Source organism: Hippoglossus stenolepis, chromosome 21 (genome assembly GCF_022539355.2).
Source record: "Hippoglossus stenolepis isolate QCI-W04-F060 chromosome 21, HSTE1.2, whole genome shotgun sequence".
NCBI lineage: Eukaryota > Metazoa > Chordata > Actinopteri > Pleuronectiformes > Pleuronectidae > Hippoglossus > Hippoglossus stenolepis.
This window is the reverse complement of record NC_061503.1, coordinates 14,790,811-14,806,889: the sequence shown is the minus strand read 5'-3', so window position 1 is coordinate 14,806,889 and position 16,079 is coordinate 14,790,811. Positions and strand designations below refer to the sequence as shown.

The 16,079-nt window shown below is 43.8% G+C and overlaps 1 protein-coding gene across 1 annotated transcript; it reads right to left on the bottom strand.

Moving 5' to 3' along the window:
• Positions 1-1,921: 1,921 nt before the first annotated feature.
• Positions 1,922-14,227, bottom strand: pde6c (phosphodiesterase 6C, cGMP-specific, cone, alpha prime). Its single transcript, XM_035144865.2, has 22 exons — positions 13,418-14,227; positions 12,510-12,662; positions 10,742-10,831; positions 10,397-10,537; positions 10,228-10,302; positions 10,035-10,099; positions 9,635-9,701; positions 9,264-9,311; positions 8,942-9,091; positions 8,619-8,762; positions 8,180-8,245; positions 7,893-8,048; positions 6,942-7,049; positions 6,377-6,486; positions 6,195-6,282; positions 5,998-6,098; positions 5,691-5,798; positions 5,476-5,539; positions 4,742-4,816; positions 4,555-4,638; positions 3,506-3,659; positions 1,922-3,207 (listed from the first exon to the last, which is right to left on the bottom strand). The coding sequence occupies exons 1-22, from the start codon at positions 13,883-13,885 to the stop codon at positions 3,167-3,169; spliced, it is 2,556 nt and encodes an 851-aa protein (XP_035000756.1). The 5' UTR covers positions 13,886-14,227; the 3' UTR covers positions 1,922-3,166.
• Positions 14,228-16,079: the final 1,852 nt, after the last annotated feature.

The following is a 16,079-nucleotide window of genomic DNA, read 5'->3' as shown; positions in this document are numbered from 1 at the left end:
TGGCCCCTGGTTAGACGTCTGCACCTGGATGCTTCTGCAGTTGATTTCTTTGTTAGAAAATCTTCCCTGCACATGGCTTCAGATGTACGGCCCTAATTAATATCCTGGGACGAGTTAAGTTTTGCATAACAACAACTTTTAAAACATTTAAAGCTCCCGTACCGTCCGTGTTTTACGATATAAAAATACTCTCCTTGAAAAATCACATTTCATAAGAGCTTTTCCACAAAAGCGTGGAATTGGCTGGTAAAAAAAAATAAAAAATTCCTAAAATCGCATCTACTCTTTCTTTCTTGTCGAAAAGCCCAGATTCTATAAATATGCAGATGCATTCAAACACATTTTTGAACTGAAGGAGTCTTCTTTAAAATGTTTTGCAGCAGGACGTAGAGAGAGAGGTGAGATTCTGCGCCTGTGCCCTCACTGACTCCCAAATAGTCGGGGGGAAGGAAAGGTCAAGGTGATGCAAAGGTCGATGAGTTTAAGTGTCCCGCAAAATGATGGATTGTAGCGTTTCTCCCTGCGTCTTGTCAGCGGAGGCCTCAGCAGCGGCCGGCACTCAAACTCAGCACATACTGGAGGTGCACTGCTGCAGCATCGAGAGACGCGTTGTTGTGATTTACTGTCTAAACCACCGTATTCTCGTTGAATTGAAGACATAACACAATCTCAACTTTTTTGTGCATGCAGAATGTGCAGCCCGGCAGGACACAGGATGTTGAGCATAGCCAGACAGCACTGTATCGGGCAGGGATCAGAAGCAATCCACTGATCCTCTTTCCCCTGAGGCTCATCCTGCTTTGGAGCCTCTAAGATCCCTGCACGATATATGCCTAAGAACGAGCACTGTCGCAGCTAAGCCCAGGGTTTCATAAGTTCATTCTTTGTCTCCGTCTAACCTTCAAGTCCTCCGAGTCAGGTGTGAACGAGAGATAAAGTGTCACCTTTGTGCGTCGGGCTGGTTTACGCGCCGAGAAAAGATGATTTTCCTCTCTTCGTAAACTTCCATAAATTCCTTTATTTGCTTATACATATTACATCTCATGACACATACATACAGTAGAGGCCATTTTCATACATCAAACCATAGATTTCTAATGTCTGTCGATGGGATAAGGAGAAAGAACACAGTGCCTCGTTTTGGTATCTCACAAAAGGGACGTTGGAAGAAAAGCAAGGGGCCGCTTTTTTTATCGCTCGAGTCAAAACAGGTGCCGGAGCCATCCAGAGGAAACGTGTGCAGCGGGGCCGGTGAGGTGAGGTGAGTTTCAGGGGTTGATTCAGGCCAAGTGTGGGCTTTTCTTTTTTTTGGGTATGGTTTTAGCTCCGGTGATCACAACAGCTCCCCGCGCTTCACCTCAAGCAGCAGAGGAGCAGAGTTTCCAGGTAGTCCCAAAGCCATTCTGATGGGATTACGTGCGTTTGATTGATGCCTCATTGATTAGAGGAGATGACATTGTGTAACAGGGAGTCGGGAGCCACGGCTCGACTTGACCCCGGGAGGGACGCTGCTAAAAATTGTTTCAGAAAGTGCACAGGTAAGTGGGGGTTACACTAGTTCGCATCCCTGACGAGATCAAGTTCAATTCGGGTTTTTTTGAGAGGAACGCAGGGGAGGGTGGGTGGCGGGGGTGATTGTTGAGTTCACATCAAACAAACAAGCAATCATTCGTCGAAAAATGAAGATGCAGCACAGCCCGAACAATCTTCATGTTTTACGAGCACATTCATGTGATGGAGGCTTCGGTCGCCTGCTCCACCTCCTCGGTAAGAAGGGTATTTAAAGTCCAAAGCTGCATGGATCTCAACTGACAAATCAAATCCTATCAAATCTTCTTACAGGAGAGGTAGATCTCCTCTTCCCCTGTTTGACAGCAACTCTTGCCTTGCGTCGAGGAAGCAAAAGGTTTCTCTCACATCCTTCAAATCCAATTTTTTATTCTGCAGTTATTAGTAACTTTTTTACATTTTACAATCACTATGTCGTAAGCTATATACAAATCAAGCACGTTTAAAAGAAATCATTTTGTGACCCGGGAGTACGAGGCCCAGAGTCGTACTTTTGCTCTAAACATTGGTGTAAATATTCTGTGTATTATAATTTCAGTTATTTTTTTTTTTACAGTTCGTTGGACACAAATAAAACAGCGCAGGTGTCAAAGCTGGCGACAAATTCAAAACCTATGTTCTCGATGCCTGGATGTGATTTTTTTGACAGATTAATCTTGCAAAGCTCGTCTCTAACTCTCCCGGCCAAGACGACGGTTCAAGTACAAAATCAGACACACAATCAAAAAAATAAATGTGTATATACTGTAGATAGATTGCATATTAAATATAAATAGACCCTCACGCAGCTCATCAGGGGGCCTCTGAGGTAAGAAAACATCAGCCCTGGTTGACAGATCCTTTCGATTCAAAGCTTCCCTTCGTTTTCTTGGTGTTCACAATGTACATTTCATTTTCCTTCAGATGCTACCCATGCTATTTAAACTGTTGCATGGCCTGCCACTGCCAGAACAGCAGCTAAGTTCATTATGCAACCTACAGTGCGACAATACTGCCAATAGGAAGCCTGTGGCATGGATACACCCCCCATACAGTACATGTAGTACCCTATGCAAGTGATTTATACTAGAAGAGCTGAGCCTGATTTGGAACATTTCAATACAGTTTTATGAGCTTTGTTTCTACTAATGATATTTTAAAAGGGGGAATATATGTTGTCCATGTATGCTTTGTTTTTTCAAATGTTCATGGCTGCACGAAGCAGAGGAAGGAGAAAGTTTCAAAACACGTCACATCTTCAGCATGGAGACGGTTTCTCTTGTAGCCAGAGTCCCAGCAATACTTCTCAGTGATGTTTCTGACTCTCCTCTGAGAATGGATAAACTCGCCTACTCCAGACTGGACCGTAGATCCAGACCTGACTACACTAGACCAGGGTTCGCCTAGACTGAATCCAGACCAGACCACACAGGGCTGGACTGCATCAAGGCGGATAGCACCTAACCAGAGAGAACTACAGCTGATGTAGATCAGACAAGACCGAACTAGCCTCGCACAGATCCAACTAGATGACCCGTCAGACCAGAATCATAGGCTAGCGTAGCCTAGAGGAGTCCTAACCAGACCGCATGAGTCCAGATCCAAGCACTGGAGGGGTTCAGCAGATGGTGCAGGTCTTTGACTTCCCTCCGTCACCAGCTAGATAAACAGAGATAAATAAAAAAGATGTATGGGCACAGGGTCACAAATCTGCCAATTTGTGTGATTGTGAACAAGATGACACGTTGACGACTGATTGGATTTCCACAAAAATTGGTGGAAAGATGCATTAAGGGTCAGGGAAGAACGCATCAAATTTTGGAGTGGATGCATGATTTATTTTTCACTTTGTTTAACATTGCGAGACAGGACGTTTTCCTCAATTTTCACTATTCTTCCAAGGGTATAACTCTGAATGGATCTAGATATTTAATTTAACATTTCTTAACATATTTACATTTCCTGGCCTCCTCTTCTTCCAGTTTCTTCTTCTGGTCCTCGATGGCCTTCATCTTGGCGTTGTACACCTCGGCCTGCTCGTTCCAGTGTGCCCTGTTGTTCTTCAGGCCGTCAAACATGGGTGTGATCTCTTTGTGAAACCTGGAGAACTCCTGACGAATGAAGGGAAACACACCGAATGTGAGTGTATGTTATTCACAGTGTGGACGGTGGGGGGTGTAACATGTCCCTATAGGCACACATCGTAATGCATGTAGCCTCTGTGTGTGTGTTTGTGTGTTCTTGTCCAAATACCATAGCGAGGTCACATCGCTGCTGGGGCCACGTGGGTTCAACAGGTTCATCTCTGCACATCCTGTTATCTGACCTGAGGTGGTTGAAGCTACAACAACACCTCCGTAAATCTTATAATGAGGCGGTGTGATGAATTATTTAACCCAGCGGTCATTTTGTCTGTCTGTTTTTGTGCATGACGTGTACACGATGTTTAGTTTCCCCCCCCGTATACGGTGTTTCTCATTCAGCTCAGTTGAAACGACACCTTTTTAAACCCTCTAAAACAGCCTTTGCTCATCAGTATTCACTGCACAGTCTGAGGCTTTAAAACAAACAGCACTGTCTTGAAACTAATGCAGCGGATGAGGTTGAAGACGGAGTTTAGTCACTTTTTGTGCTTCACATTTGTGGAGATCTTACTTCTCCAAAGTATCCAGGTTGATTAAATTGAAGTGAGTCAAAACAAGTCATGGGCAGAATCCGTTTTTTTTTTTTTAGGGAGCTTTTCTCCCCTTTTTCAGAGAATTAAAATCCAATCGCAGCTGGATTCAATAGCTTCGCTCCTGTTCGACTGGAGATGTGCTGGAAATACAGCAGCTACAAACACACTCTGCCTCCCGCTCCGATAAATCCACATGTGGTTTCTTTCTTGCCTCAGCGTCCGTCTTCACTATGTCACGTCCTCACTGTTCAGAATGTCTCTGCTCGTCTTAACTCCTGCAAGAAACATCTGAGGTTCTGCGCGGTGTAAGAAAAAAAAACGATCGTTACCTTGTATACAAACGAGCACACGAAGTCGATGAAACCGCACTGCATCTTGGGAAGCTGCTCGGCACAGTTTCTGTCCATCATGGGCTGAGTGAGGAAGAGGAGAAGACGAAGGGGGTAAACAGTTGCTCGAAAATCCTGAGGAACCTACAAAAATATATGTGTTTGAAAGGAAGAGAAGGGGTCTTACAATTGGCTGTTGGTCCAAAACACTTCTCTCCAAGTCGCCCTGTTCCCAGAACTCAGCAGCGACCATCAGCGCCACCTAGAGACAAAAAGACACAGGAACAAAAGATGACAAAGGCGACAAAAAAAAAGACAAATGAAAAGCAACACAGATATTCTTTTATCTTGAAAATTAGTTCTCACGTACAGTGTAACAGTGACACTTCTCTAAATGATTGAGAATTTAACTTTAACGTAACTTTAAATGCTCTAAAACAAGCGGTCGACTAAACGCACAATTTGCAACTCCACCCACTAGGGGTCGCTCAATGATAACAACGATAAAACGTTATCCAAGAGACGGGCAAATCCATGCATAAAGCCAATATGATGAATTTAAAAGCCGACCAAAAATGAAACAAATGTCTCTGGGTTTGAACTTTGTGGGAAACAAGTCCACGAGTCAAAGAATATATATAATTTAATGAAGCATTGTCGCATATTTGACCTTAAAACCCCTTTAGTTCAGCTGTCATGGCTTTAAACTCTTCTATTCTTTTTAAAAAAGAAAGAACACCGCCCTATATAGTTTGTGCAATAATAAGAATGACCTGATATTAGACCCACACTAGGGAGGATTGACTAAAAGGAGAAATTATAATAAAAATCAATAATACATTTCCTCCTTTGTTTCCCCGTGACCTTTTTTTGCACCTCGCGAGTTTCTCTTGATATTTTGAAATCGGCCTGTTCACCCACCTTGCTCTGAACCTCCCAGGGTTTGGTGATAGCTGACAAGTCGCAGCCTGTCATCATCATGGCCCTGGAGGCGTAAGACACACAGACAGTCAGGGAGGAGATGATGACACCCTGCCAGTGATGCTGATGAAGTGCAACGGTCGGCTGCTTTCAAAAGCCTCCGCACAGACACTGTTCACGTTAAAAGTGAAGCTGCTTTAAAATCAGATACATACATGACGATTTCCTTCCTGGTGGCGTTGTTGGAGACGTAGGCGATGGCCTCCTTTTCTTCCGCCATCGGCTCGGTGGCGTTCACGATGTTTTGAAACATGGTTCTCTTCCTGCGGGAGGACACGCACACGAGATAGCAGACATGAGCCAAACACATAAAACATAAGAGGATTGCCGGGCTGCAGCTAAACGCTGGAGCAGCTACACTCAGCCGGTCCTCCTCGAGGGTTATTTCATGTCTGAACACTGAACTGCGGCTGCAGCGTGACAGCTGCGATATTTCAGCGAGTATTTTTTCAGAGAACCCACTTGAAGTAAAGGGCCAGATCAGTGGCGATGATGCAGACGTCAAACAAGTGCTGCACATTCTCAAACTGACGCTTCTGGAGGCCGCTGAAGATGTTCAGGCTCTGCACGAGACAAAGAGAGAGAGGAGGTCAGAGCGTGCCTCCGTGTTTCAAGCCGAGTCTGAGAACTGAACTATTTCCCCCGATAATCTCCCGTACCTCCTCTGCCATGAGGGTCTTGCTGTACTCCAGGTGGTGCCTCTCCATGATGGAGGAGCCGTGAAGTTTGGCCAGAGGATGTGAACTCCTGCAGAAAACAGACGAGATAATAAATTGACATGTTACACACATACCTGCACTTTCAAAAAGAACCAAACGACGAGTGAATGTGTTTGACTTGCTTGGTCTGGTAGAGGTTGTTGGTTCCTCTGTGGTCGATATCATGGCAGAAAGCAGCAGCCACCATGGCAAAGGCATCTAGATCGGAGTAGTACTTCCTCAGCCTCCCTGTCTGTCGGAGGACACGGACACATCATTGATTATATATATATATAGATTATTTTACATTAAAATGAAATGTTCTATCCATCTAAATCATCCTTCTGGACGTTTAAACCCCAAAAGAGACAAATATTTGACGTTATAAATACTCGTTTTAAGCGACGTGGACAATATTTCACTTGGTTTGGTGAAATTCTCTTTATGAAGAAATAAAACAGGTTACGGGCCCGTGTAAGTGGTTCAGTATCTTGTAAGACGTGTGTTTAACTGTCACCAGATGTATTGTGTTGTATACAGCACCATCAGCTGTAGATATTAAAAGTTTACAGGATCACTCGCTCTCTGTGGGAAACAGGAGGAGATGTCCGCAGCTGTACAGACTGGAGGATACGAGCGAAAGCACCGGGCCGCCTTGTGAGACCCTCCTGTTCACAGCAGCTGTGGCAGATGTTGTGCAGGCGTTACCTGGAGCAGGCAGAACATGGTGTGGCCCACGTTGAAGCCGTGCCTCCAGTTGTGGTAGGTGATGGCACGGTAACCCTTCCTCACTGTGTACATCCACCTCGTCAGCGTCTGAGGGAGAAGAGACAAAGTGATGTTATCTGTCCAGAGGGCGTTCGGCTGAGCTGCGACCCAGTGTGAGGTCGCCATGTTTTTAAACAATAAAGTACGCTCTGGTCCCTGTGACCAAGGAAACGCTCTCTGCCCTCACAGCTATAGGCGGCTGGGTATCACCTCGAGAGGCTCATTAAGGATCACGACAACTGCTCTCAGAAAAACAGACCCCAGGCAGTTCTTGTCTGTCACCGTGAAAAGATTCACAGATGATACTGAACAATTCTCTCAGGCTCATCGGGGCCTCATGCAAGAACATTTTCTCATCTTAAATTTCTCCTACATTTGTTTGCTCCTACAAAAATGCAACGTCACATTCAACAAAGGCTTCTATTTTCATAAAAGTGTGGAATAACAACGGCATTATTTCGCAGCACAAAGGAGTCGTGCGCTCCCCTGTGACATTAATGAATCTAGGATCTTATAATTCAAACTGCAGAGTCAAACTGAAAAATGTCAACATAATTATTCTGTGTTATTTATGTATTTACTTATAATTGGATCTGTGACTCCTACGACACATCTGGAAAATTGGTGAAAGCGACATAACGCTGAACTTGAGAAAAAAATCTTCCTACAAACGGTTCTTGCCATTGTCTCAAAACGTACTCATTTCATTAAAATAAGAAAATGAGTTCCACATGATTGTCATACAGATTATACGTGCATTTAAAATTTCACTGCAAGTTTCCACGTCATTCATGGTAAAGAAAAATCCTCCCAATTCATCCAATCTCTTCGCAGCTGGACAAGAAGCCTGTAGAAGTCCTCCCCTGCCCCGTGACGCCCTGTGTGACTCACCTCCGCGGGGACTTTAAACTTCTCGACCACTCCGAGCTCGAAGAACATGCGAATGCCGGCTTTGATGAGGCCGAACTCTGACACGGGGAAGTCGCTGAAGGAGAACTTGTACAGATCCTCCCCGTTGACGTTGTTGGCCACCGGGCAGGTTGCCCTCTGCGCAGAAACAAGAAAACATTCGTTTTGTGTGTGTGCCTGTGTATGTGAGGACTGGATGACGGAGACACTCTGTGGGATCATTACAGAGTTTGATCTCATTATGTCCTGAAAGATCAAAGGGAACCTACCAACAGTTTGTACATCTCCTTCTGGTCGCAGTCTTCAGGCTCCGAGTCGAACTTCTCTTTGGTGTTCTGGTAATGAGCGGGAGAAGAATGCTTTGAAATGACATTTACATTCTACTCGTGAACATCCTGCAGCCTGAATTCTCACATCGGCAACAAAAAAAAAGAGGAAAAAATATCCTGGTGTCAGGTTTTCAGACACTTCAGACGAGCGCTCCGAGCAGTAACCCCCCCGTAAACTGCCATGTCATCTTATCAAGCGGATAAACGATCCGAGCTTCTGCTAGTCCTGTAATAGCTGCATCTGGAGGACTACTACTCAGAAAGCCATTCACACTGCAATAACCTTTAACACCTTTTAATTCCTGCTCGAGCGGCCTCTTGAGCAAACGTCGAGAGATCACAGGTAAAGAACACGAAGGGAGTTCAGCTCGATACTCACCAGGATGGACTGCAGCTCTTCCGGGGTGCACCTGGTCTGGCACATGAGCATCTCCTGGGCGATGTCTTTCCTGTACTCCATTCGGTTCAGCCTGTCGTAGGTGTCGCAGACCAGCACGGACCAGCCAAGGAACTGAGTCAGGGCCTGGAGCGGACGATGGAGGGGAGGATGAGAGAAGTTTTAAGGGAACTAACATTGTTGTTTATAATTAATTAAGTTAATAAATACACTCAGTGCAACATCTCTGGTTACTTCTCTTCACACAGACAGACAGCATCACATCCAAAATAAGAAATATGAGCGAGAGAATGCACGTTGCTGACCTCGGTGATCTGCTCATCGTGTTCGTCAAACGGTTTGCCATCTTTCCTGTTGAAGAAAGTGGCGATGCCCACAATCTCTTCCTTCTTGTTGACGATGGGCAGCGACAGGACGTTCTTGATGACGAAACCTGTGTCGTCCACGGCCTCTTTCTGAAAGACATTCACATCACATCTTTTAAATCTGGGCTCCGTTTGTCCTCAACACGAGCAGTGACTAATTACTATGTTATGACATGGGCAAACAGTGCAGGGACAGACTGGATGTATTTGTTTTGGATGTTTAAATTGCATGTCCTGTATGTTGCTGTGAAAGCGTCCTCACCTGGAAAGTGAAGAAGTCGTCTGCAGCCACGTTCATCATGTTGCAAATCTGCAGTCACATTAAAAAAACATTTGATTTGGACAATTTGATATTTGTACAAGTGTTTAACTTTCAATCAAAGCTGCTATTTCTAATCAGTCTAAAAAAAAAATTATAAAAGGAATTGTAATCTGTTCATTGGACTTAAGCTCCATCACATTGTACTGAAAGTGTCCCCTCCACTCTGTGTTTCATTTCATTTTCATGTCCCGGGCTTCGGTTGTTGATGTGTCTCTGCACCTAAGTCACACATCAGTTCCCCCTTATTGTCATTCTTTTATAATCCCACTGGTTCTGGTAATGTGTTGTCCTGCAGCGGCCGGGGGACTTACGAAGCCATTCTCTGCCACGTAGGTCGGCAGTCCGCTGACTAAAGCCCAGTGATCTGCAGGTGGAGCACTGAGAGGGAGAGAAACACACAGAGTGGAGTGAGCTGCAGGGAGAGAATCACTCCCTGACAAGCATGTTGAAACAGTGCTGACGCTCGGGCACACGTTTCATCCACAAGTCACATCGGTCACAATTCATAAAAACACTCGTCAGAAACCATCAGAACTGTCTGAGCTGCAAATTAATGGTTAACAAACATCATTATTTCATGTTTTCAGAAAAATAGGAAGTGATAAAATGTGGACTTTAAACTTTTCTTCATCTGATTGAGTGTGAGACGACGAACTATACAAAATAAAGTCAGGAATTGTGTTTTAATGAATTGGTCTGGGTGCTGCTTACGGTATGACTTTGATTTCCTCTTTGCCTTCCAGGAGGTAGTCGATGATCTTGTAAAAGATGACTTCCTGTATGAAAAGGAGAAGCCTCTCAGAAATTAAAAACTCATCCTCTCCAAACTTTGTTGGACAATGGAGAATTTTAAAAAAAGTAGGATTTAAAATGTGTCAAAAGCTGAAGGAAATTAATTTGTTACCCTGCCGTCTGGTGTTTTTGGGCCTTTATAAGGTTCCACGTCTCCCAGTTTCACTGGCCATTCATCATAGAATTCCTACAGGTAAAACAAAACAGACCATCATTAAAGTGGTGCAGCCAGCAATGCTATCGCTCTCTCTCGCTCGCTAGCTCTCTTCTGCAGGACCAACCTTCTCTTTGGTCATGTCCAACAGGCCCACTGAGTATCGCTCACATTGTAGATAGGTCCTAACAGTGTAGAGCGCTTTGTGGAACTGTCTCTCAATGTCCGTCAGCTCCTCAAACACTTTACTGGCCGACCAGAGCAGCACCTACGAGAAAGGAAACAGGTGTCAATGTTTATGGGGCTGTTCGGTGCATTAGAAAACCCCAACATGTAACTAACAGGGAATATTTTCAATCTGTGCCCGGTGATGAGAGATTCCCGCTGGTTATCATCACAGTATAAAGGTTATAAATTCAATAAAACACCATTTCCTTGACTGACAGGAGAGTTTATGTATTGAACAGTTTACCTGACTCCTCCTGGACTCCACGTTGAACATGTAGGTTGTGTAGTGCTGCAGGGCGATGACTTGGGTAAAGTTCATGTATTTGTGGAAGAGCTGAGGACAAAATGAGATCAGACGCTTCATCAATACAGACGCAGATTCAAAACTGTGGCGCAAGTCATTTCTTTCAAATAAGAAGTAAAGATTTGCGTAAGAAAAGAGGTTCTCCGTCATTTAAAGAGGAATAAAAACTGGGTGTTTGAACTGAGTAGGAGTTCTGTCCTCAGATTGTGGCTAAAATATGACGAAATTTTAATTTAAAGTCAGCAAACATTGACTTAAACAAGTCTTTTCTGGTCATGTTTGGCTAATCTATACACTGATTACACAGCCATTGCACATAGGTTTACATAAATATACATTTCGTAAGTCTTCACAGGCGGATTGATTGATCTGTCAAGCATGTGTTTCTATTTTAATACCGAAGTTTAAAAGTTTAAGAGATAATGTGAAGAGAAAAAGACGAAAACAGCTCCTGCCTCTGTGTCTTTCCACCAAACACAGAGAACACAGACACGTTATAATGCATCTTAGCAGTTAAAGCCTTCGTCTTACTTCTCAAAAAAGCTTCTTCTTTGTGAGCGGGTTCATTCTTTCTGGAATTGTGCCTCAGTGTGTGTTTGTAGCATCTGAATAACAGGGAACAGTAGTGACTGCGCTTTGATATATCGACGACTACGATAACATGTTCCTAATTAAATCATTATGTGTTTGTTTTAAAACTTGAATGTTCCAAAGCAACCACGTGGAGGCAGTCAGGTCTGACTCCCACTGACTTAATGGGAGTGTGTTGCTCTCTACTGGCGAGATGTAATTACGGCAATAATCTTTATTACCAGCTGCTGTCGCGGGCTGATCATAAAGCTGCTTATTGGTATTGTTTTCACATTGTCGGTGTGTGTGTGTGTGTGTGTGTGTGTGTGTGTGTGTGTGTGTGTGTGTGTGTGTGTGTGTGCGTGTGTGTGTGTGTGTGTGTCCTGGAGACACCTGCTGTGTGGAGTTTATTCACACAGTTTTCACTTTGACAAATGTTTGTATGTCTGAGTGTCTCTGAACAGATGTTGTCGCCCTGACGGCATCACAGCTGAGCAACGTGCTGTCGACTACGCAATCATTATGTGTAGTCGACATCAAACTGAAGGTCAGGTTTAACTGATACGTATTATAATGTTATTTTATTTACTGAGTACTTGTGTAACAATGTGACTACTGATCTAGCAATGATTACTAAGTACTTGTACAATAATATAGTATTATTTACAGATTTTTCATAAGAATGTGGTACTAGTTACTGAGTATAGTACAGAGTATAATGTAGTACTGACAACTGATTATTTATGTAAAAGTATAGCACTGACTAGTAAGTACCTAGATAATAATGTGGTAATGAGTACTGAGTACTTATGTAATAACGTGGTATTAACTACTGATTATTGGGTCAGAACATCAACATGTTGACATGATTCAGTCCCATGATAATCTCTAGTTTAGTTTTATTTTAAATATCTTTTGATAGTAGCAGAAAAGTGACTGTGGATATAAAACAAGAATCAATGTGTATCAGTGTGTATTACAGCTGCTCCTTCTTAATGCAAAGAGGAAGCACTGAACACAGTTTAGGTTTCTGTGTCTGATCGTTTTGTCTAATACGTGAAACCGTCCGTGTCCCAGCTCCCTGAGCCGCTCACTGCTGATCAGAGGGAATCAGGATGTGTAAAGAGTGAGTTCTTACAGCCTCGTCCTCGGGAGTGAACTGATCGGCTCCTATTTTGTTCAGAGCCATGACGACTCCGAGACATTCCTTGTCCACGGTTAGAGGGAACGTGAGCATGCACTTGGTCTTGTATCCAGTCTGTTTGTCCACAAAGTCACAGAACTTTGGATTCTGGACGGGGAGACAAAGGAAACTGTGTGTTAGGTGTAGTTAAATCCAAAGGAGGTAACAAAACCACATCACTAACTCACAACTACACAACTACAGTGTTCATTTCATTCTGAGCAGTTCAGTCATGACGTGCCTATTAGATGTAAAGATTATTTCCCACCACACAAGCAGATCTAATTTTAAAAACATGCTTTTTACTTTTTGTTCAGAGATACATATTCTATTATTCTTTCAAGTTTAAAGACTAAATTAATTCTGGAGTGACGGTTGTGCTTTCAAACAACTCTGAGGAAGATCAATTACATGTTATACTTCCTCTCATGCTCACATTAGCAATATATCAATATATATTGGACCTTTGTAATTTTGCTAATGATGAAAAATATATATAATTATTGCCCAGACGTACTTTTGGCACATAAAAACAGGCTTTTAACAAAAATAGATTATGGGTAAAAATACATATATTAATTATTTGATGCCATTTTACTAATATATTTTATCACTGATTTTTGATTTTGTGCATCAGTGGAATTTTCCAGAATTGCATTAATAATACAGGCAGATTAAAATAAAGTAGAAGAAACATCACTTTTATCAGTGTGCTGGTAAATTATTGATGTGTTCTACATTTAATCATTTTATACCAGCCTGTGATCTTTTATATATTTTAAGTTGATGAAACAACCAATTAAGGTAATTTCCTCTTTTTAAAGGTCATTTTCACCAGATATTTTTCAGACTTCACTCCTCACCTTTGAGACGTCAGGGACATTTTGGGGCTTTTTGCAGTGCGCAGTGAACCCGACAATGCCCATGTCCAGGGGGAACACGATCTCCCCCTGCGGATGCACCAGGTTGCCCTCGTACTTGGAGGTCGGGGTCACGTCAAAGAGCGAGGTGGCGAGCTCGGGTATTCCGTTTCGAGAGCGGCACATGTAAAAACTGACCCTGTCCGCCTGCAGGATCAGGGCGACCCTCTGCAGCACCTTGTGCAGGGGCTTCTCCATGTCCCCCGGCTTCTGCAGCTCCTGGATCAGCTCGAAGATGATGGCGGCCTCCTGCACGGAGTTAACATCCTTGAAGGAAGCAGTGTCTTTGACATCCAGAGCCGCGGAGAAGGCGGCGGTCAGGGCCTCGGCACGCAGCTTCTTGTCAAAGTACTCTTTGGCGAACTGCGGGTTGTTCTCCAGGTACTTCTCCACGCTACCCTTGTCTGCCATGTTGAACTTTTGTAGTTTTTAATATTCCCCGTCCCTCTTATTCACAGAAGCATCACCAGCCGGGGGGGAAGAGTCAAAGCGGTGAGGGGAGCCGGGCTGTGGCCTGCAGGGTGGGGTAGGATCAGTAGCGGCCGTGTACGCGGAGGTGCATCCTGCTCCACGGTCCCTGAGGGAGTCACTAATGCCTCCCGTGTCCACCGACAGACAGAATAGGACAGAGCAGGGCTTAGAGGCTGAGAGGATCAATGTGGCCGCTAATTAATGTGACGTCATGACATTAAAACCCCTGCTCTAAGCGTCCTTAACCCGCAAATCCCAACGCTGATCATTTTATATCAGGCACTGCTCCCCGTCCGAGGCAGCAGGCAGGAGGCAGGAGAGTGTGAGACCGCTGTCAGGTCAAATGCCGGCGTGGACATCAGGAGAGAAACACCTCATGGTTTCATCTGACGTGAAAATAAACAGTGACACTAAATCTAAGTCAGGCTGGCTGCTAGTCAAGTCAGTTTTATTTATATTAAAGTCGAAGGGCACCTGAGAACACACGCGTCCTCCAGCCAGGGCCCAGCAGTCCCCTTATGAAACCACATTTGAATTAGATCCACGAGATTTGTATTTGGATCTGCACCAAACTGCTCATAAATATCAGTTCCCCTAAACATTTCAGATTTTTTAAAATTAAGATCCATGAATTGTTCTCTGAGAAACCAAGGGTGAAAACAAAACCTCCTTGGCAGAAGTATTTGATTACAGGCAGGAATATTACAAAATTACACGTTAACATAATCTTTTCAAATAGTGAACTCTGCTTTTGTGAGGGCAGGTCTATTTATAATATTATTTACCCACAATTCCCTCCATGAGCAAGCACTTGGCAACAGTGGTAGCTCCATGAGGTGCCTGGCTAAAGGGCAAACCAGCAATCGGTGAACAGAGCCGCTTCGATCCCAGGCGCTGCACTCACACCAGTAACCCACAGTTCCAGTCCAACATTGACTGACTCATCGCTGTTTACGACACGTATCAAACAACGTGATGATCTCAGCCTGAGCTGCTCTAGGTAACACTCTCCTATCCGTGTTGTTGCTGCTACAGTGGAAGAGGAACCCTGAATAGCATCAGCCACAGAAAACTACCGGGCTCCGAGCCATGGTTGGTCGCCTCTCTTATTCTCTAACTGTGCGGCCTTCCTGCCCGTGTGCTCTAATGAAATCTCCATTATTATGGAAGAATAGGCCTCGATGTGGGCATTAGCCAATTAGTGGGACTTGGACGTCTGAGAACAAGGCCCGAAACAAAGATGAGTGGCTATTATTAACTGATCTTACTGTCTGGTTAGCCGCTGGCAGGCTGGCAAGACAAGGGGTTCCGCACTATTTTTCGCTGTGGGGATTAAGGCAAGCTTATCAAGGGAGAACTACAAAAGGTGTGTGTGTGTGTGTGTGTGTGTGGATGTGAGGCAGTGATATAAATAAATAAAATAAATTAGAGCGTGGAATTCCACAGCAGCAGAAACGGTTTCTCTTGATGCAGAAGGCAAGTTCAGGCAAATTACATGTATGAGTGTAAGAGAGTGTTTGAGACAAACCATAAAATCGTTATAAGACCCAAAAAAAGCATTTAGACAAAGATGTTAGAGTTAGAATTTGAAAATTATAATTATTGCAAGAGTAAAGAATAAAGCGCAGTGTAAGAAAGTAGTAATTATTTGATTTCAAACTGAAATCAGCCTTGATTTAAAAGAACCTTGTTGAAGCTCTGCAGTTCAGATGTGGAGCAGAAACACTGAGCGCTGCTTCTCTGTGCTGAGGTTTGACTCTGGAGACAGAAAGCAGACCCGTCCCTGACACCCTGAAGGTCTGGGTGGTTAAACAATGGTGGATAAAGATCTGACAGGACTGCTGAGGCTGAATGCCATCGTTTTTAACGTGTCTGCTAAAATGAAGGTCCATGACAACCCTGTGATTTCAGGCTCTGTCTGATCCTTGACTTTTAATTGTTCCTCCTTGTCTCCAAAAGCGACGACACCAGTTTTATGCTTATTTAACTGCAGAAATACAGTTGACGATTGAAAATAAATAGCCAATAAAAAGTCCTTGGGTGTTGTAATTTACTTGGAACAAGCTCCAAACTTTTATTTTAATTGAACTGTACAGTTTTTAAGATACAATTGGATGATCTATGTCTCAGTCCT

What these genes read in the sequence shown, in the direction of transcription:
- pde6c (XM_035144865.2), bottom strand. Translation starts at nt 13,885, where the DNA reads ATGGCAGACAAGGGTAGCGTGGAGAAGTACCTGGAGAACAACCCGCAG. An exon ending in TGGACATGACCAAAGAGAAG is followed by an intron (nt 10,303 to 10,396) that starts GTTGGTCCTGCA and finishes TTTTACCTGTAG; the next exon opens with GAATTCTATGATGAATGGCC. An exon ending in AGGAGATGTACAAACTGTTG is followed by an intron (nt 8,049 to 8,179) that starts GTAGGTTCCCTT and finishes GTTTCTGCGCAG; the next exon opens with AGGGCAACCTGCCCGGTGGC.